The sequence below is a fragment of the Ursus maritimus genome, unplaced genomic scaffold, assembly GCF_017311325.1.
Source record: "Ursus maritimus isolate PB19 unplaced genomic scaffold, ASM1731132v1 scaffold_31, whole genome shotgun sequence".
NCBI lineage: Eukaryota > Metazoa > Chordata > Mammalia > Carnivora > Ursidae > Ursus > Ursus maritimus.
The window spans coordinates 11123202-11146411 of record NW_024425675.1 but is presented as its reverse complement, the minus strand read 5'-3'; the positions used below and the strand labels follow the sequence as shown (position 1 = coordinate 11146411).

The window sequence follows — 23210 nt, the reverse complement described above, 5'->3', positions numbered from 1 at the left end:
TGTGTGTACCCCACGGCATGGATATACCATAATTTGGTTATCTATTCATATGCTGATGAATACTTAGATTAAATCCAGGTTTGCTGATTATGAATAAAGCAGCTATGAATATTCCTGTAAAAATATTTTCGCAGGCAAATGTTTCATTTATCTTTGGTAAATACCTGTAAGTGCCCTTATCATTTCATAAAAATAAGTGAAAAACATCAAAAACAGTTCTATCAGTCATAAAGTGCATAGGTATCAAAACTATTAACCACATCAAAGATGGAAATCAATTGCAAATATTAAAGCAATGGTGCTATATCCTTGCTGCTGAACAGACTTATGCCAATAGGACATGTTCCATTATGAAGATGGAGAAGCTAATTAAAGAACGAGTATGAAATGCTAATACTAGGTCAGCCAAACCTGCATCTGAAATTTGAATTAGGATCTTCTCAGACTCTTTACCTTTCAAGGGAACAGAACCCTCTTTCTTACACATTTCCAAGGGTGAATTATGAGAGTAAAGAATTTTCTGAGAAGTCATGGTAGAAACCGGGAGGAAACCCTAGAACCACATGGCTTGAGTTTGTAAGTCCAATACTGTCCCGTGCTAGTTACTTAAACACTTCATGCCTCCGCTTCCTCTTCTAAAAACTGGAGGTGATACCATCCACCTGAGAAGGTTGATGCAAAATCTCAAGACAGTGCTTGGCACATGATAAGTTAGCTGCTGCCACTGCCACCACGATACCACCACTACCACCGGCTCCTCCTCCTCTTCCTCCTTCTTCCACATCATTATCATCTCTACTTCCTAAAGTATCCTCAAGTTAATGTCAGACACCTGCGGATATTCTACTGAATGGTATTAAAAATTAACAAAAATACGTAACTAATTCATATATTTACCTACCTACCAGAGAAATTCAAATCGTTTGAACTGTCAATACAGTTAAAAATGGGTCCCCAGGGGTTTAGTTAATGCTCAAAGACATCAGAGAGACCCAAGGAACTCACTTACTATTGCCACAGTTTAGAAATAATGAAACACGCTTCTATTGCCCTACTCCACACTATAGACCATGGACCTACCCATAATAAGAATCTGCTCTTACAACAAATTTTCAGGTCCATTTTTTAGTGTTATATTATTCTGAGGGGATAGGTTTTCAGCCTATTAATGGAAATTAGTGGCATAAAATATACTCAATTTTCTCAGCTTTCCAGAATTTACCACTTCATTAAATGGAAGAATGTTTGATCTCTAAGCATAGCAGGTACTGTGTAGCTGGCATAAAATGATGAACTGGCCCAATCAGATTTTGTTCTCAGGAATTTGGAAGTATTGTGATGAGAGAGGAAGGAAGAAAGAAGATACAGTGAGGGCTGCACCTTATACAGACGCCGGCTCATGAGAAAATCAGGTGTGATTAAAATTAACTACGAAAGTCATTTGGACCCTCCAGTAAATACCAGAGTTTGCTCTTTGGAAGATCAAAGCCAAGATTTCGTTGTTGTTACTCTCTGCATTTAGTAGCTTTCCAGGTCCTAATTCTGGTGCCTGTGGCTCCCCAGGTCTCCTGTTGCTCTTGACATTGAATTTGGAGATGGCCTGTTGGTTTTTTAGAATTAACACATCTTTCCTGATGTGCTTTCCAGAAGTTTCTATTTCTTGCCACACTAAAGGAGCCTTGGTTAAAAAACCTGAACATAGGCTACAAGAGCTGTCCAGTAGGAAACGAATACAATCACAAAATACAGATTTTTACTATGAGAAAATTTATAATATTCCCAGTTACTCTTTTTCTACTATTAATGCTTAAATATAGATTTTAATCCCAAAGTAGAAATCCAACAGTTACTTAAATACCTAACAAAATGGTAAACACATTTTAAAATACTGGAAATGTCCCTACAACTAAACTGAGACAGAATTTTTACTCAGGGAGTAAGTAGAAAAGAAATAATAGTAATTACAAACTTTCAATTATACTTATTTTGATTATTTACATATATCTTCTCCAGAGATTTAAGGGACAACAGGACGGCAGCATTATCTACAAGCAATTATCACCAAAAAATATTTTTCTACTTTGATGGCCTTTTTCTTGTAAATATTTGCATCATATTTGCATCATAATACAGAAAACTAATCAACAAGAAAAAATGTTAAAACACAAGACAGTACACATATATAGTATATAAGAAACAGAATGGGAAAGTTGGGGAAGGAGAATAATCAGAAAATTAAGCGGCAAAAGAGATACCACTAAATTGCCAGAAGGAAAGAACACTAAAACAAAACCTTTCAACTGTTTCACAGAATTTTGGCATTATAACAGGATCTCTTAGGAGTTTGAATAAAATTCTGGGAATTACTTCCTCTCCAGTGATTCTAGGCTTTGACTTAGATCATTACACTGGAGGCTGGGATTCTATTTCATTAAAACAAACTTTACATAAAAGGATTTCGTAACCTCACTATGCTTGAAAATAGGTTTTAAGAGAAAATGAAACTCTAAAATAAAAAACATAACATTCATTTGAATTAAAATAATAAACTAAATGTAGTTTGTCTCTAAATAGGCTGCATTCTCAAAAGAAAATTTTTTCACATAAAATACGTTCTTATGGTCGACTGATGGGTTGAGTTGAAATGGTATTATGAGTGCTGTAGCTTAGAAAAGGAGGCCTCTGCGGACTAACCCGTGACCCCACTACCAACTGGGATGACAGGAGCAAACCTCGGTCCTGGGAGGCAAAGGAGGCAGAGCACTCAATGAACCTTCTGAGTCCACTGCTAACCAGGTATTCAGAATTGAGTAATAAGTGATGACTGCTCCCATAAGATGTTCGGGGCTTCTAAACTTAGGATATCTCTGACTTTTATATGAATTCTTTGTCCTTAAGTATCCACAAATATGGAACAAACTTCTTTGTCTTAAGATTTTAGTTATTTGAGCCCCACTGAGAAGGGAGCCCCAAGCAGGGTTCCATTCCAGGACCCTGGGATCATGACCTGAGCCGAAGGCAGATGCTTAACCAACTGAGCCACCCAGGCACCCCTAAACGTCTTTGTTTTTAACTTTCTCAAGGCAGAGAAATATCACAGAATTTCGTAACATACTAAATATACCCTATTTCATCCACTAATTCTTGACTTTATGTAAGTCAAACTATTTTTAAAAGAGCGTTATTCAATTATTTTTTTAATTTTTATTTTTTTTTAAGATTTTATTTATTTGATAGAGAGAGACACAGTGAGAGAGGGAACACAAGTAGGGGGAGAAGGAGAGGCAGGCTTCCAACTAAGCAGGGAGCCCAATGCAGGGCTCAATCCCAGGATCCTGGGATCATGACCTGAGCCGAAGGCAGACGCTTAATGACTGAGCCACCCAGGCACCCCAGCGTTATTCATTTTAAAGATTTATTTATTTGAGAAAGACAGCACGCGTGCCTGTGAGCAGGAGGAGGGGCAGAGGGAGAGAGAATCCTCAAGCAGACTCCCTGCTGAGCATGGAGCCTGACGCAGGACTCAATCTCACAACCCGGAGATAATGTGCTGAGCCGAAACCAAGAGTCCAACACTTAACCGACTGAGCCACCCAGGCGCCACAAAAGACAGCACTATTTTTAAACAAAAATAAACAAAGAAAAGGAAGTAAAGAAAAGAAAGATGGCAGAGTTAAATAGAGATGAACTTCAGGGTTCGACACCTGGGCTGGAAGTCCAGCTCTCTACCTTAGCAGTGTGATCTTGGGCAAGTCATTTCACATCTTTCTCGGCCTGCGTTTCCTCATCTACAAAATGGGAATACTGTCTCACACCTCTCAGCATTATTATGAGTATGAAATATGACAATAACATATACTATGATGACTGGCATGGATTAAATCTTCAACCAAACGATGAATATAATTTATCCTGTGCATTACAGGACGCTCTGCGGCCTCTCTGGCCTCTACCTTAGATGACAGTGGTACTGCCCCCACTACCACCAATCGCGACAACCAAAAATGTCTGCAGATACTGCCACGTGTCCCTGGGGAGCAAAGCTGTCCCCAGGTGAGAAGTCCTTTATTAAAAGAGACCGGACCTTGGGTTTTGAAATCACCTTACACGGAAGATACATTAAAAAACAGCCATCTGAAGGAATGGGACTAAGGATATTATCTATTGTACTACTCTTTGTTTTCCATTACGAGGGCACATAGGGGAAATTTGTCTCAGGCTTCAGTGCAAACAGGATGCTGTTTTCTTATGGGTAATGTGAATCCTTAACTAACCATATTATCGATTGTTCTCTGGCCACCAGAAAAGCTCAAAAGCAAATTTATAACCCAGTATAGGATGTACAGCACATATTTATGTGTAATAAATCTCCCAAAAGTCCATTTAATTCATTTTTTTTCACCAGGAACTATTTAATCTTATTTTTTAATCTTACTACCATACGTTTATTTCTCCATGTGGACAGAAACCCTTTTTTGAATGAGGTTAGGTAAACATTAATAAATAACATAGGTATTTAAACTGTAATATTCCCCCAGCAGATTACTCTTCTCCGAATATGCTTCTGTTAGACCTATATCTAGTTTTCCCTCCAAGCGTTTCAGTCTATTCTCTCTAGTCAAAGCAAATAACTAAACCCATTCACTCCAGTGAGCTATGTCAGATAAATAATCTGCATAAAGTTTTAGAACTGTGTCTCTCTAGATTTATTAGAAGAAAATTTCTCCAAATGGAGAGCAGAAGAAGATGGGCATGATATTCTAGATGCTTCCCAGGCACCAGCACATCATTCTGCGAGATGACGGGAAGACAGAGGACCCTCATCCTCTTTTCTCTTGCTGATGCTGGTTTTGTAAGTTTTCCCTTCCTTACTAACACCTGTTTCTAACCCGTGCCAAGTAACATTTGGAATTCATCCTGATCCCCAGTGTATGACAGATGGTGACGCAAGACTGGCCCTTCTTGCACAACAGAGACAACTATGCAGGGTCCTTCCTACCTGGCCCTGTACTCACAGATGACTTTGATAATGCCAAAAGAAACTGCTTTCCTCTCATTTAACCCTCAGCATAACCATTCTGGGACCTCAGATCAGATAGGGGCGTTACAAAGTTTCATCGACAGCTGAGTGGATGAACAGGCGAGCGGATAAAGAACCTGTGGTATATTCAAACAAGGGACAACTACTGAGCAAAAAATAAAAAGCACTGTTAGTACCTACACATACAATGTGGTGGAACCTCAAAAATTACTACCCCAAGCAAAAGACACAGAAGAGTACATACTGTATTATTCCATGTAAAAGACCTTCTAAAAGAGACAAAACTGAGCTACAGTGATGGAAAGCAGATTAGTGACTGCTTAGGAACAGCAAAGGGGCACAAGGGAACTTTATGGGATGATGAAAAGGTTTCTCGTTTTTACTGAAGCATATAGTTAACATACAATGTTACATTAGTTTCAGGTATAACACATAGTGATTCTATTAAAAGGTTCTTTCTGGTATCCTACCTTGATCGGGATGGTGGTTTCACAAGTTGTGTATTTATCGAAACGCACCTGAGGTATAACTATACACTTAAAATAGGTGCAAATTTGGTATTCTTATTAAAAATGTGTAACTTCCAACTAATGATGAGACAACACCAGACAAAGCCAAACTGATGGGCAATCTATGAAATCGCTGACTGGTACTCTTCAAAAGTGTTAAGGCCATGAGATACAAGGATAGACTTGAGGCGTTGTCACAGAGTAGAGGAGACTGAAGGGGCAGGACAACTGAATGCAGCATGGAATCCTCCATCCCCTCGAGGAGAAAGACTGGTAAAAACCCAAATAAAGTCTGTAGTTTAGATAGCAGTATCGTACCAATGCTAATTTCTTAGTTTTGTTCACTGTGCCGCGATGTAAGTTGTTGAACATGAGGGGAAGTCAAATGAAGAATATACGGAAACTGCTATTCTGGCAACTTTCTTTTGGGCTCAAATTATGCAGAAATAAAAGGTTTTTAAATGGATGCATTTTATTGTATGTAAATTTAAGCTTATTAGAGTTCACATAAAATTAAAACAAAAATCTGTGGACGTTATTAAGAAATATCCCTATCCCCAGCCTGATTCTCCTTTTAAACTCATTAAACATAATGCTGAAGTCAGGAGTAAGATTAACAAGAAGACCCAAAATACTCTACTTTTCAATATTTGAGTTAGTAAATGTACTAGATAAAACACACAGCATTTCTTACCTAAAAGAATTACTAAATTTAGAAGATTATTAATGAAATAAAAATATCAGAATTAGCTTCCTCAGAATCATTTATGTTCCCCCACATAAATACTAATATATAATTAACAATAAAGTTATCACATGTTCAAATCATGATGAGACAACGGGATCCATAAAACTCTGAAGCTCACAGTAAAATTATTTCATTTCTATGACTCTCATATCTAAGAGTTATACACGTGGACTCCAAAAACTGTATCAGCTCATTTAATATTACTTAAAGAACAGAAAAACATTCAGAGAAAAAGTAAAACTTTTATAGCATACCTCCTCTGTTGCCATTTTCTTCATCCTACAAAATAAAAAAAATATATCCATATATGAATACTTATTTATAAACTCTAGTGAGATCACAGCAAGGCTCAACTCAATTCATACCACCCTCCCCAAAGTGTGCCAATACCAATCTCAGAGGATGGAGCTTTTGTACACAAGATAGGAGGGGAGGCTGACAGGAAGACAAGGAGGAGACAGGAATGATCTTGTGGGGGTTTTTTCAAGTTACTTTAATTGTTTCTTACCTTATATGAAAATTGAATTGCAGACTCTGGGGGATAAACAATAAAATGCCTTAATGTAAAACCAAAGCCTTGAGATGTTCTTTTCAACATAACTGTTTTGGGACCTGGCCAGGAGAATGTTTCATCTTCGGACGGTGATACAGTTTCACTTTGTTCTTTTCCATCTTTACTTTTTGATACCTAAAATAAAAAGAAATTTAAAAGTTAACTCGATAACTCAATATACTTTCTCACTTAAAAAAAAATGATATGTAAAAATGTAGTAACCTGAGCGCAGATATAAACGGAAGGGAGAAAAAAGAATCATATTCTTTGTATTATAACAAAGCATGCAGATCGTGAAAAACTATTTTTTTTTTCCTAGAAAGGGATGCTATGGAAGTTAATCAGAAGCAAGAAAGAGCTCTTGGAAATGAGAAATACAATGGCTAAAATTTAAAATGCAATAGAAGGAATGAGGCTAACACCACGAAACAGAAACTATGGAAGAAGAGACATGAAACTCTTACTAAGTAAGAACACTAAAACTGTTACCAGAGTCCAACAGAAACAAAAGATAATTAGAAACTAATAGCTCAAGTTCTGAGCACAAATTCAGTATCCACATAGATAATCCTTCCACTATCCTGGCCACCCAGTATTTTGATCTCCTCTCCTCCACTCTTGGTTTTCATCTGATCGTAACTGAAAACCTTCTCCACTTTCAAATCAAAGATCCCACTCTTCATTCTCTCTCATTCCTCAGCTCTTCTAAATCTGGAATCTGGCGCTGCCCCTCCCACCTCCTCCCTGTCCCTCACCACCCCACGTTCTCACTTCCCTCGTAAGCTAGCTTCAATTCGCTCCTTTGCCTTTCTCATACTTCCTCAAAGTCGCCTGACAAAAGCTAATGCTGGATAAATAATTAACATTGCCTACCCTGGACCTGTACCCAGGCAGCCGAACATGAGTTTTTAAAAAAAAACAAAAAACTAAGCTGCTTTCACTCTCCATCAACCTCAAGGGAGCCTTTCAGTGTTGTCTGTCAATAATACAGTCCTCTCCAGTCCATTCACGCTAGATGACTACTTCTTCCCTTCTCCCCCATCCTCACTTGTAGCTAATGACCCTGCTTTGTATTACACTGAAAAAATAGGAGGCATGAGATGAGAACTTCATCACTGCCGTATCTACTCCCTACCCACCTACCACCTGCAGCGGGGTCCATGTTCTCCCACCTTCCTTCCCGTTACAATCCTGCTCCAATGGCTCATTCTTCTAGGCCCCTACCTGTGTACTAGATCCCTCCTAATAGTCAAAGATGTGGTTCCCACAATTCTCCCCTCTCTTTCACATCACCTAATCTTCTCCACTGCAATCCTATCAGCACACACACATTTTGTGAATTCTTTAATTTTAAAACAACAATAACCACAAAACCATGGAACCACATAGCCCTCTCCAGCTACCAGCATGTTTGTCTGCTGATCCTTTAGAGCAAAATTCCTTGAAAGTTGACTACGGTTGCTCTCTCCAATTCTTTTCCTCCCATTTTCTCTTGGATCCCCTTGTCTCCACAATTCCCTGATACTGCTCTGGTCAACGTCACCAATGGCTTCCACACTGCTAAACTGAGCAATCCATTTTCCGTTCTTGTCTTATGTGACATATCAATTGGCTCAAGGATCACTCTGTTCTTCTTGAAAATTTTTCTCCATTTGACTTTCCATTCTGATTTTATTCCTAACTCACAGTCTACTTCATCTGTCTTCCTTGTTACTACTTCACCTGCTAAACTTCTGAACCTGGGAATACCCAGGGCTCAGTCCATGGACTTTTCTAGCTCTACTTTGTCTTTTGGTGATTTCATCCAGTCTCATGCTTTAAACTCCATTTATATACAGATGACTCCCAATTTTTATCTCTAGCCCAGATATCTCCCCAATCTAATAGATTAGTATCTCAAACTTACATCCGCATTGCTACTAAGATTTTGTATTAAATTACAACTCCAAGTTCATCTCAGCAGTTCCAAAATGTCACCTTTATCAAACAGCAAATACTGGAATGTGCTTAATTTAATTTTATTTTTTATTATGTTTCACTAGTGAACCTATCTATTCCTTCACAATGATCTGCTTCATATGGAGGTGTTAAAACTTAAAAATGCTCTTGAAAGCAATTTTTGCATGATAAAAAATGTATTATACTACAAAGAAAATAAATGAGAGACTTCTAAATCCTGAATATTTTCATCACATAGTCAACATTTGGACTGTTACTAGTTAGCTATTCATTAATTTCATTTTCTCTTCTTTCTGAAAAGATAGCTAGATGGTAACATTCTCCAGCCAAACTTGCAGCGAGGGCAGCGGTGACCAAGTTCTACTCAATAGCATGTAAAGGAGAGTAGCATGCGCTACACAAAAATCAACCGTATTTCTACATACTAACAATAAGCAAATGGTACCTGAAAAAATTTTAAAATACCGTTCAAATATGAAATACTTAAGGACAAAAGATTTGCAAGGCCTATTTACTGAAACTCCAAAACACTGCTGAGAGATTAAAAGAATATCTAAATAAATGGAAAGATATACAATGTTCATGATTCAGAAGATTCATTATTGCTATAATGTCAACGCTCCCCAAATTGATCTAGAAACTCAATGAAATCCCAGTCAAAATCCCAGAAGTCAGCAAGCTGTTTCTAAAATTCACTTTAAGATGAAAAGAATCCAAATAGCCAAAACAAATTTGAAAAAGAACAAACTTGGTATACTTGCAGTACAAGACTTTAAGACTTAACAGCTACCATAATCAAGACTGAAGCCATCTATGAAGACTGTGCATTTTAAACTAATTTGTCATAAATGCATTTTAGTTTATCCTTCCTTCTAGGAGTTAGGGATTCTGCTAGAAAAAAGGAGTAACAGCAAACGTCAGCACGGGAGAATCAAGCTGAGTTTCACAGTGATCATATGATTAAAGTTTGCAGGATAAAGGTCATTATTCTGGGCTGAATTACCCATATAGTTAAAAGATTGAAGTGGTGACTGGATCCACCTTTTGTGAATCAAATGAGGGAATCTTGTATACATGCACACAAGCCCTCCCCCTCAATTTATTCGGTGAATAAATACTGAGCACCTACTATGTATCCAACATGTTCCACCCAGTGAGGATACAAGGGTAAATAAAATATACATAATTTGTATCTAAATTAAGCTTCTTATTTTGAGATAATTATAGATTCACATGCTTTTGTAAGAAATAACACAGAGGAATCTCCTTAATCCTTATGCAATTTCCCTCAATAGTAACATCCTGGAAAACTACAGTATATATCACAACAGGGTAATGGCATGGATACCATCCATTCATCTCACCCGGAGTCGTTTTACTCCTATCCTGTTTATGTTCAGTTCTACGCTGAGGTTTTATCACTTGTGCAGGTTTGTATATTCACTACAATATTCAAGAAATAGAAGAGTTCCATCACCACATGATCTCTCCTGTGACCCTTTCATAATCAAATTCACCCTCTCCCTTCCCCCCTCACCCAGTCCCCGACCTTAGGCAACCACTACTCTGTTCCATATTTCTATCATTTTGTCGTTTCAAGGATGTTATATACGTGGAATGATATAGTCAGTAAACTTTGGGACTGCCTCTTTTCACTCGGCATAGTTCTCTGCAGATTCAGCCACATTGCCGCACGTGTCAACAGCTCCTCCTTTTCGTTGCTGAGGAGTACTCCCTGGTACGGATGGCCACAGGTTGTTTTTAAAGGACATATCCGTTGTTTCTAGTTTGGGGCTACTATGAATAAACAGGTTATAAACATTCATATACAGGTTTTGTGTGAACATAATTTCCATTTCTCTGAGACAAATGTCCAAGAGGCGCACCTGCTGGGTCCCAGGGTAACTGCACGTTTAGCTTAGTAAGAAAATGCCAAACTGTTTTCCAGAGTGAATATATGATTTTACATTCCCAGGATGTATGAGTGATCTAGTTTCTTTGCTTCCTCGATGGCATTTGGTACTGTCATAATTTTTTATTTTAGCCATTATTACAGGTGCGCAGTGATAGGTACTGTGATTAAAATTTGCATTTCCCCAATAGCTAATAACGAACATCTTTTCATGTGTTGCCATCTCATTATATAATTGAAAAGCACAAAAGATTCTTCAAGGCTTAAGATCAATAAACTCTTTCATGTTACACGTGGGGAAACTGAGGCCCAGATTAGTTAAGTGATTTATCTGAGATTATTGCTGGCTAGTATCGGGGCAAGAATTAAAATCATGGTTTCCCGAATCTGAAGCTAGATTATCTCCTCTGTGTCATATTATTTTTCATCTCTTTTATTCTGTAGCCTGCACAATTCTTCTCCCCAATAGCTCTTTGATCTAATTTACTGTATTTTTAAATTTCACTTTCCTGTAGGACTCCAAATATAGTGTTTTAAAAATTGTACATGTATTAATTTTATATTGAGTACATTATTATGATCTGGCCCTACACCTCCCAAATATATTCAAGTTTTCTTTTCTTTTTCCTTTGAATATAGAGATAACCCTCTTGTATTATGATTTCATGCTTCAAGTTCTGAACTAAGCCTGCTATGTCTTGTTCCACTGAGTTCTTCACTAAAATGGTGAGGACGGGATGAAGAGAACGAGCAATTTCTTTTTTGGTCCCTACAAACTTTTTAAGATTGTTGAATGCAACACTGTTCTGTTGTTTCTGCTATTTTGTCTTCCCAGAACGTGACACTGAATCCTCTCCAGCCTATCTTTTCCCTACAGGCCAGAAGGGAGGGTTATACTTCTTTCCACATAGAAGGAGGAGACGAAAACAAATACACATATGCGCCTTCTCCACTCTTCCTTCTACTTACCCACAGAGCCATTTGATCTGTTGAATTTTATGAGAAGGGCAAACCACAGGCACACAGTGAAGGACACAGCAGTTACAGATCCCTCCACTAAGAAGACCCCTAATCCATGCCCCTCTCCACGCGTCTCACCTCCCCACCATGAGCACCCATTCATGTACCAACGGCAGCACATGCAAAGAGTAAAACAGCGACTAGAACAATAGCAGTTAAATTCCTGTGGATTAAGAACTGTCATTTGATCCCCTGAAAAGACTCCATAACAAGGTCACTTGATTGAATAAATAATAACTCAAGGTTAAAAGAAGCCAAAATAAAGGACAGAAACTAACTCCACAAAACCCAGATATAACCATTAGACAAAGCAACCTAAAGGAGTGGAACAAGGTGTAAGGGGTAAACAATCACGTATCAATAAAGGAAATTAAAACCTCACAGAAGAGAATGCGAACCGGCACGAGGGAACTTTTTAGGATAATGGAAATGTTCTAAAAGTAGACTGTGATCAAAGTTTCACAGCTGTATAAATTTAGTACAATTGAAATTGTACACTTACAATAGTAGGTGAGTTTTATAGTATGTAAATTATACTTCAATAAAGATATTTTTAAAAAGCTCAGGTAAAAAGTACAAAGTCTAAATGTTATCCTGGGCTGTCATGAAACTAAACACCAGAGTTGTGAAAGAATGTACACGCAATAAATACATAAACCCCCAGCTATCTTTTGTAACAACTTATACTTTAAGTAGAATAGAGATAGCTTCCTAGTATATTCCAGGAATCATTCATGATAAAGCTTACAAAAGCATTCATATTGGGGTGCCTGGGTGGCTCAGTGGTTAAGCGTCTGCCTTCGGCTCAGGGTGTGATCCCAGGGTCCTGGGATCGAGCCCCACATCGGGCTCCATGCTCCACTGGGAAGCCTGCTTCTTCCTCTCCCACTCCCCCTGCTTGTATTCCCTCTCTCACCGGCTGTCTCTCCCTCTGTCAAATAAATAAATAAAATCTAAAAAAAAAAAAAAAAAAAGCATTCATATTGTGTTCCCTTTAAAATATTCTAATATTGACTCTACCATATACCTAAGATTATGAGCCCTCTCCTACTTCTTTGAAAATGTTTTATTTCATCTTACCACTGACAATGTTAGTAGTACCAGTTGTTTAAAATAAGATTTTCTTCCTTATTTTAGGACTAGACATTTTAAAACTGAAGTAATGCCTTTTTAAGATGTCACTTGCTGAGAAAACACAAGATTCAAATGTCTGCGCCCTGAGATTTTGATTTCCTTTTACATATTTAAAGCGTTCTCATAGTTACGACTGTCATCAGGCCTGATGTTTTTTTCTTTCCTTACTTAGGGAGATGTCATGCGCAGGGGGGACAAGCATGGCCTTGGGAGCCAGTCTACCTGCGTCCTTGATTCTTCAGCTGTGGGCCTTGGCAAGTTCCCTAACATACCTGTGCCTCAGTGCCTCATCTTTACTATGAGGATAATAAGAATAGTGCCTATTTCACATGCTTCTTATGAGATTAAATGAGTTAAAGTTTATAAAGTGTTTAAAACAGTACGTCACACATACTAAGCACTAGATAACTGTTTTTAAAAAAACCCACAGAGGTGACCAATAACTAATGGCTTATTTCCAAAATGTACATGAAAACACTTTTCAGATACTCAGGAGAACAGCATATAAAACGCAGTTTTGTCTGAAGGAAAAAACAAACTCTTGAACATCCATTAAACTTTCTCCTAGAGGTTTACATACATCACAGCAAGTCTGATGGAGAAAGGGTTCACAGGGGTTGAGTAATCTGTCAAAAGCAAACAGCTAGTAAGTGACAGAGCTAGCCGACTCTTTCTGCTCTGTCATGAGCAGAAAGGAAACCACAATGATCATTTAGATACTGCTTTTATTTATGTATGTATGTATGTATTTATTTATGAATTAGAGCAAGAGAGACAAAGCACACGGGAGGGGAAGAGGCAGAGGAGAGAGAATCCCAAACAAGCTCCATGCCCAACTTGGAGCTCAATCTCATGACCCTGAGATCATGACCTGAGCCCAGACCAAGAGTAGGATGCTTAACTGGGTAAGCCACTCGGGCACACCTAGATGTTGCTTATTTTTAAAGTATCTCCTCTATAGTCCTAATACCACAGAGTTAATCTTATAAGGAATTATTCCTCACATACTGGGCTTCCTTGATACGCAAAATTTTTCAACATATGTGGAAATATGTCTTTAGAGGTTTGTTTGTTTGTTTAAATTCCCATTGAGCTAAGACTCTTGAATATTTTTTTTATATGCTAAGTATGCTTAGCAACCCTTTACTTGCAGCTTCTGGGCATAGAGTTCTAAAGTTGTTTTGTTGTTTGTTTTTTTGCCCATCCAGGATAACAATTGGAACTACTGTGATGTTGAATATTAGGTGTACCTAAATGTGGTTTTCTAAGAATTAATTCTAGTTTTCGACAGATATTTTAATATTTCAGAGATAAAAGAGATGACCAAAGAAACTGAAAAACCTAGATGACTTTAGTCTAAAATATTTCAAATTAAACACTTGGACTTAATTTTTAAAATATAACCCTTAAATTTTTAAGTTTATTATTTACTTGGACACTCCTATAATATCTTCTATCTCGGCTGACTGTTGATAGGGGTCCTTTCTGCCGCTGTTCCTAAATGGTTTCATTTACGATTATTTTGAATCAGCTAGTATTTTTTTATGTGATTTCCTTTCCTATTCAGAGTTCTGGTTTTTAATGTAGTTTTTTATCTAGATGCACTTTCCTCACTTCTGTCTCTTTCTCTCTGATTTTCAGATCCCAGTATTTCAAAGACACAAATTCTTAATTGCTCAATTTTACAACTTCACCTTCATAAAAGATAGCTATTTTAAAATCTTTAGTAAATTAAAATATTAGAAAGAATGGTGTGAAATTTCTAGAAATTTTTAAAAGTTTAAACTACTATTATGACTTTGAAAAGTTATTTCTAATTTATTTATGACACATATAACCTCGTAACAATATTATAAGTCTCAAAAAATGATAGGAGGGTAAAAATCAGAATATACCTCTCTTCAAAATCAATGATCCATTCAGGCCCGTTTCCTGGGTGTATTCTCTGAGCTGTTTTATCAGCACTGCTGATGGGTTTAGATGACACTTATTTAATTCCCCCCTTGGTCCTCCTTGTGACTAATTAAAAAAAAAAGTCTTCATGATAACAGCGGAAAAGTCTGAGTTCAGTTGCTAAAACAGAGAAATCACTCTCAAAATAATACCTGGAATGAAAATTCTCATGTGCCATCTGGCATTTGTAAAACTTTCCTCATAATTTGAAGGAATCCCTCCTTACTACTCTGATTCCAGAAGCAGGTATAACTGAATCTAACTGGCATATTTTCTGTGTCCATTTTTTTCTTTAACGGTCTCTGACATTACTTTCTAATTCTGTTATTTAAAATATTCATTAAAGTAATTAAGGGAGGCTGGAGAATGTGACTAAACTATTGGCCAGAAAGAGGAGGAAAGGGCTGATGAATAGCTACCCAATCTCTGATGCAGTTCACTGATTTCCACTGATGTATAAAATTCCATTGTGAATATAGCACATCTTATTTACCCATTACCCTATAAATGGAAATAGGGCTTTTTCCCATTATTTTGCTATTACAGTTTCGAAAAAAAAAAAAAAAGGCTCTAAGAACATCTCCCCATTGGAAGGATATCATTTATCTTTTATACCAGTTTCTTTCAAGTATTTACATAGGATTTACCTGCTTTCATAAAGGCATTTACATAGGTGTACATACTGTTTAGATGATTTCTTTATGGTATTTACCCTTATCATTTAATGCCAGAAGATGGCTTGTTAATATAGTAAATTTCAATGTGTAATTCAGAAATCTGATCTGGACGAAGGCCATAAGCAGACACTATCATAGTTTATTCTTATCATCCTACTTCACCAAGAGGGACATATGGTTTATGAGACTATCTCCCTCTGAACACACACAGACTTCGTTCACTATTTCCCCCTCAAAGTTGCACTCGTACTCCCCTAGTGCTATCTCTGGAAATATTTAAAACTCATCTCTCATTTAAAAAAATATTATGGCTTTGGCTTTAGAGAAATAGAAATCAAATGGAAAATGTTTTTATAAAGTATTTTGCACACACGGCACACATTGCAGGGTTGTTTCCTAAACAAACAAAAGCCTAAATTCCACTTTATAGAGCGGAAACAGTTCTACTTCAAGATGCATCTTTGGGGCGCCTGTGCGGCTCAGGCGGTTTAGCGTCTGACTTTGGCTCAGGTCGTGATCCAGGGTCCTGGATCAAGCCCCATGTCCCATCGGGCTCCGAGCTCAGCGAGGAGTCTGCTTGCCTCTCTCCCTCTCTCTCTGCCCCTCCCCACTCTTGCAGGTGCACGCTCTCTCTCTCTCCCCCCTAAATAAATAAAATCCTTAAAAAAAATACATCATTATATCAAAAATTCTTCAAGTATTAACTACAGTTAAATATGAGGATAAATGATGCTAGAAGTTCAAATAACATCCAGTGAGCATTTACAGAGCCTCACCCACGTGATGTCAGTGTTGCCATATTTAACTGTTACGACAACTCTAAGAAGCAATAAATTTACATTTTTTAAAAATGAGGCTCAGAGAAGTAAAGTGACTTTCCCACAGTCATAAAACATAACACTCCAATTGTACAGATCTTTTCTCTAAAAAACAGCTCTCTATCAAAAAACGTGGATTCTTATATATTCTAGTGAAATTGTGAGTTACTTCCCTGGAACTAAGTTTTTCAGATAAAGAATGTTTGCTAAACCTTAAAATACTCAGGACTTCTAAATAATATTGCATTTTTTTAAAGTTCATCAGCCCATTTATTAATAGCAAATAAAACTACATATTAAACTAACTCAAGTATTCATTTAATCTAACAAAATTTTCTCCTTATGTTACATGGCATACTTAAATCCATAAAGAAGAATGACCTGCTATATACTTCAAGCATTTTCTTTCTTTTTTTTTTTTAAGATTTTATTTATTTATTTGATAGAGAGAGACAGCGAGAGAGGGAACACAAGCAAGGAGAGTGGGAGAGGGAGAAGCAGGCTTCCCACCAAGCAGGGAGCCTGATGTGGGGCTCAATCCCAGTACCCTGGCATCATGACCTGAGCCAAAAGAAGACCCTTAATGGCTGAGCCACCCAGGTGCCCCTTTTTTCTTTTTTTAAAAAAATATTTATTTATTTATTTGAGAGCAAGAGAGAGCAGGGGAAGAGGCAGAGGAAGAGAGAGACTCTCAAGCAGACTCCCCACTGATTGCAGAGCACGATGCAGGGCTGGATCTCAGGACCCTGCAATCGTGTCCTAAGTGGAAATCAAGAGTTGGAAGCTTACCCTACTGAGCCACCCAGGTGCCCCTCAAGCATTTTCTTTTTAATAAAACCTTAGGTAATTTAGATTTTACAGAAAACAAAATTCCAAACTAAATACCCAGGAAAAATACTTCATAGAAATTTATCGGTTTGACTGTTGAACAACTTCTATGCGTACTAGGAACAGATTTATACCAAATAACGACTGAGAACTGGAATGCCAAAATTATTTATATCTGCTTTACATAAACTTATTTATGTATTTATTTTTATTTAGCTAAAAGACCAGAGAATCATGTCCTTCTCCCACAAACCATGTACAGTACTGTATTAATCAGTACTAAAATTCTGCTTAATTGCTTTTTCCTTTTCTGCATTTTAATAAATATGGAACTCCTAAAGGCAGGAGAGAACCAAAGAATGGAAAGAAATAAATCATTTACTAAATGCATAGTTAAAAGAATACAGTAGTGGTCAATCACATTTAGCATACAGCCATACAACAAAACAAGAGCATTATATCATGCAAATATTCACAGTTCAATACAATTTATACAAGGACCAGCATTTTGCCCATACTGTCAAAGCCTATCTGAGCTCTACTGAGAATTTATCATCTATTGCCTTTTAAACATAACTACCAAAATCAAGGAACACAGTTTTAGTTCCATTCCTCATCTTCTGCTAGCTTGCCAGAAAGTATCTGTTAATCATAAACATGCAATGACAGAATTGATCATTTAGGGCAAGAAACAAACCTCTCTCTTTTCCAAATACAGTACTTTACTGTTAGAATCATCTTCTTAGACATGAAGTTAATCAGTTCCTAAATTCTCATTTCATGAGATTTTCAAATCATAAAGGAAAGATTCTGAAGTTCCAAAACACTATTCTGCTAAGGATTTCTGAAGGGAATTACTTTACTGAACTCAAGTTTAGTTAAGACTGTTACTAATAATATTCTCTTCACATAGAGAAGGACATGGAAAAAAGGTACTACACTAAAATTGATCAGAAAAAAAAAATTAAAAACAGGGGTGCCTGGGTGGCTCAGTCTGTTAAGCGTCTGACTCTTGATTTCAGCTCAGGTCATGATTCCAGAGCCGTGAGATCGAGCCCCACGTCTGGCTCTGTGCTGGGCATGGAGCCTGCTTAAAAATCTCTCCCTCTGCCCCTCCCCACCTAAAAAAAAAAAAACAAAAACAAAACCCTCCAAAAACCATCAACGTGGTCCTACAGTGTTACAGAAGATGGAATCATATGAAAATGCCTATACACTTCTACCTGGGAGCACAACCGTTCTGTAAATCTACTTGCAATATCTATCAAGAGACTTAAGTTTTCTACCTCTTAACCTCATCACTAGCAAAGTAAGAGACGACGGCAAAGATTGATATAAGATGTTCATTCCAAGGATATTACAAACTCAAACTGGAAACTAAATGTCCAACGACAGTGACAGAAAGGAACAGTTAGATAAAATTATGATGTAGCTACTGAGGTCATGATTATGAAAAACTGTTGGTGGCATGGGAAATGAATCGCATGCCAAAAATACAACGGTAAGGAAAAAAGTAAGATATAAAAGTCAGAGTATGATAAAAATTATTTTAAACACACACACACACACACACACACACAATATCTTCGGAATCTAGGGCCAGTTTCCTCTTGTTTCTACACAATTCACAGATTTTCTATGATGGACATGCTTGAGAGCGCTAATAACTTCTCCCAACAATCTTCAATGTTGTGTAGCATGTGCCTTGCTGACAGGTTGTATTCTGAAAATTCCATCTGTGCTGAATGGTCCACTCCCTTCTCAGTGCCAACGTACCTTGTGGCAGAACTCCCCAACTGGTGAACTCCAATATTTTGAAGCAGTTTCCCAGGCCCTTTATCCTACAGAGCATTCTTACTATGGAACAAGTCCTACCATGTTATAATTACTTGTTAATACACTTGTCTTCTTAATCACTGAGCAGCTTCCTGAGGCGAGAGTCTATGTCTTAGTCCAGTACCCAACAAAAACGTGACAAAAGAATTAAATGAGTAGACTTTACATAAAACAAGAATAATAAAAAATAAAATGATTACTTTAAAATCTTGTTGTGGAATTGCTCCTGTTCACTTTTTCCCCCATATTTCTCAAGTAAGACAGTAAATATATACAGCTTTATTTCATAGCAAATAGACAAAGATAGAGAAGTACACATAAACTCAAATACAGATGTCTATTTTTACACATATTTTCTTATAAAGAAGCTTTATTAACATGAGTTATTTTCAGAAGCTACTTATTTTCTGATATGAATAAAATCTTGTTTACTCTGAATCAGAGAACAGATTTTATTTTTAGGTTAAAAACAATTATATCCCTACCCTTTGGGCAGACAGGAATCTCCAATTTAAGCTTAAATTTCAGTTCATTTTAGCTACCAATGAATAATGCAGTCCCGTCTGAGCAGATACAAGTAATTCTGAGCATGTATGCAGACTAAAGAAGACATAGGTACAGAAGGTCAGACCCATATCATGTGATTTGTTTGAAGCACTATAATGGTCTAAGATGTCAGGGACTCCTCTTGTTAAATGTACATACAAATAAATTTTCCAAATCTAAGTTAATTTAGGGTTATTAATGACACTACATTGGCAACTAATGTTAGGACTTGACTCAATTTCATTAGACTGAACTATGGAGACTACATAATTTCACAAAACTTGATGGAGCTCGAAGGAAACATAGAGATAATATAATCCAACTTGGTCATTCACCATATTTCATAAAATTGAACACTGAGTCTCAAAGGGGTTAGGTAACTTGCCAAAAGTTACACAATTACTAGTGACCCAAACTATTCGGTAGGGTCCAAACTGAAGTAGGATAGGTCAGGACGAGAGTATTACATCAGACATTGAAGTATTCATTTCCTCAATAGCTCTCAATGAATGTAGCCCATCATAGTCCAAGATATTTCCAGGAGTGCAAGGGCATCCTGATATGCATCCTGATACATAAGGTAAGATCTGTCAAGAACTTGTATCCCAGTGAATAGAAAGATGGTGTGAAGCGTAAAGGAAGTAGCATAAAAAGTGCTTAGAATTACGGAATCTTAGAAATAGGGTTCTTTTTTTCTTTCCCTTACCTTTGGTTGAAAGGTAGCCTAAAACAGCAGCTCAGTATAGACAGTATCAAACATATAGAGCTGCTCTGTTTGGGGGAGAGGGGCAGGGAGAGTTTGTACAGAAACCTGCTCCATTCTGCTAGCTCTACAGAAACTATAACAGTCTGTTAAGGAGCTTAGAAATCAGAGATCTAGTTCAACCAATTTATTTCACAAATACAGAAACTGAGGCCCGGAGAGACTTGCCGATGGTCTCATAGCTAATTAGTGACATAGTTTGGACTAGAACTTGTTTCCAGTCTCCTAATCCTGGAACTTTTCCACTACACTACACCACTATTAGACTGTTTTAGCAATTTGGGGATAACAGCTAATGGGTAACCTATTTTTCTGCTTCCTTTCATAATTTATGTTTATTAAACACATATGTTATGTTCACTAAAGACAAATTAGAAAATAAAGCTAAGCAAATAGAAAGTAATTTCACTTATCTACCATTCCTCCTCTAAAGAAAATTGACATCAGTATTTTAGTGTATATATTTCCTTCCAGACTTTTTTGTATGTAAATGTATACAAATATACACTCTAGAAAAGTGTTCTTCAAATCTACTTATTTTTATTTTATATGTTATGAATGTCTTTCATGTTAATATATTTATCTGCACACTGAAGGCTGAATAATATTTCATTATATGAATAAACCACATTTTATTTATTCATTTTTCTCTCTTTTAGATATGTACACTGTTCATTAAACTTTCTTATTCTACTATTAGTACTAATATTATTACTATTACAACCACTTTATAGACAATACCTATGAAAAACCATGAGTAGTTTTTAGGATTAATTTCTAAGAATGGATTTGCTGGCTCAAACAGTTTTGTTTGTTTTAGTTCTAAATACAAAATTCCATGGGGCGCCTGGGTGGCTCAGTCGTTAAGCGTCTACCTTTGGCTCAGGGTGTGATCCCAGGGTCCTGGGATCGAGCCCCACATCAGGCTCCTCTGCTGGGAGCCTGCTTCTTCCTCTCCCACTCCCCCTGCCTGTGTTCCCTCTCTCGCTGGCTGTCTCTCTGTCAAATACATAAATAAAATCTTTAAAAAAAAATAAAATAACATACAAAATAAATAAATACAAAATTCCAAAGTGCTATCTATGCAACAGAGAACAAAGTCACAAACCCACTGACAACATGTGAACCTGCCTTATCCATATTCCAGCGTACGATGGGTAGTCATTTTTTAATCTTTGCAAATATACTAGATGAAAAATAGTACTTACCATTTTAATTTTTTCTTTCATTAGTAGTAAGACTAAACAACTTTGCATGTAACATCCTATTCTTAAAGAGCTAGAATATAAATAACATGGAAAAAATACACAGAGTCTCCAGCTTAAGATTGAATTACAAAAGAATATGTCATCATTGGAGTTCAGAACACATTTCTCGTACAAGATTATAAATGAGGGTTGACAGTAATAGCTTAAAATATGGTTGTAGAAATCAAAGCAAAATCCCTGGGAACTAGAAAAAGAGCTTAAAATACACAGGAACTCAGAAGCGACCACGTGGGGAAACAGACCCCAGATCTCGAAGAGTAGACAACCAGACGCTCAGGGAAGGAGGGCCAAACTGTCTCAGGTTCAGAGCAATCTGAGCACTGGGATGTACCCTAACTTCAGGCAGAGACATCCAGCTTTGAGTTGCCAGGTCCAGCAAAGGAAAACAAGATGACATGACCAACAGCATCCATAGTCCCCTGGGGAAGACAGGGCTGAGAGATGGAGCAAGTAGGCTGCCATCCAATTTCTAATGTAGTAACATACAGTCTGCATATGCCCTTTCAAATGCATCACTATTTCTTAGTCAAACTCAACTGTGTTTTATTTACTTCAAAAACCCAGCTATATAAAAAATTCCAAATGTAAGAGGTCCTTGTTTTATAATTTGTTCACAAAAAGTTATGATTAAATATTAGCAAGTATTTTATACACATTTGAGAGGCATTGGTGGAGCTTACTATTTAAAGGAACTCTGGGATAAAGCCTTTTGGAAGGCAATAAATTATTTTAATCACTCCATAATTTATGTCCTATAAATATAACTGCCTTTCAACATAACATATTTCTGGAAACTACATTATAAAATGGATCATTTTTAATAGATAATACTTTCATATAGAAAAAGTCCTTTAATTGGCTAAAACACAGAAATGATTTAACAGTATATCAGAAAAGCAAAGATAAACAATTTAAAGCCTCTAAAGCCATTTAAAAATACAAACTGTTACAATTTTTAAATAGGCATAAATACACCAGCTGCATATCATACAAGAAGGATCTTAAAGTATTATAAAATACATACAACACTCATAAAAAACACAAATCCAACATACCATAAACTTTACTAAAAATTTAAGTTAGAAATAAGAAACATTAATCACTCAGGTTAGCCTAAACAACCAAAAGGGAATTATATATTAAAAGAAGGGTTTTTTACTTCCTTTACACTCCTTTGCTTTGGTTATAGTGCAGGTGCTTATGGTTGTACTGGATGCCACAGGACATTTCTTTATTTTTTTTCTAAGATTTTATTTATTTATTTGACAGATAGAGACAGTGAGAGAGGGAACACAAGCAGGGGGAGTGTGAGAGGGAGAAGCAGGTTTCCTGACGAGCAGGGAGTCTGATGCAGGGCTCCATCCCAGGACCCGGGGATCATGACCTGAGCCAAAGGCAGACGCTTAATGGCTGAGCCACCCAGGCGCTCCAGACAGGGCATTTGTTTAAATACCAGCTGGCTGGATCGTCTCCTAAATCAATTTCCAGATTTTTGTTGATGATACTGACACTGCTGTTATAGAAGTAATTCAAATTTTGACTAAATGATTATCATTTCCACAGGAAGAAATAAGAGTCTATCTTCTTATAAACTAGTCCTATTTTTGGAAAACTGATTTTCCACTCACTGTCTGTCTGGATCCTC

General features: G+C 37.0%; 1 protein-coding gene across 1 annotated transcript in view; it reads right to left on the bottom strand.

Annotated features, from left to right (window-relative positions):
* The window catches only part of ARHGAP21 (Rho GTPase activating protein 21), a 141793-nt gene that overhangs the window by 76457 nt on the left and 42126 nt on the right, over positions 1–23210 (bottom strand). Inside the window, 2 exon segments of the mRNA XM_040645324.1 lie at positions 6553–6577; positions 6807–6986. Coding sequence (XP_040501258.1) covers positions 6553–6577; positions 6807–6986 — 205 coding nt within the window.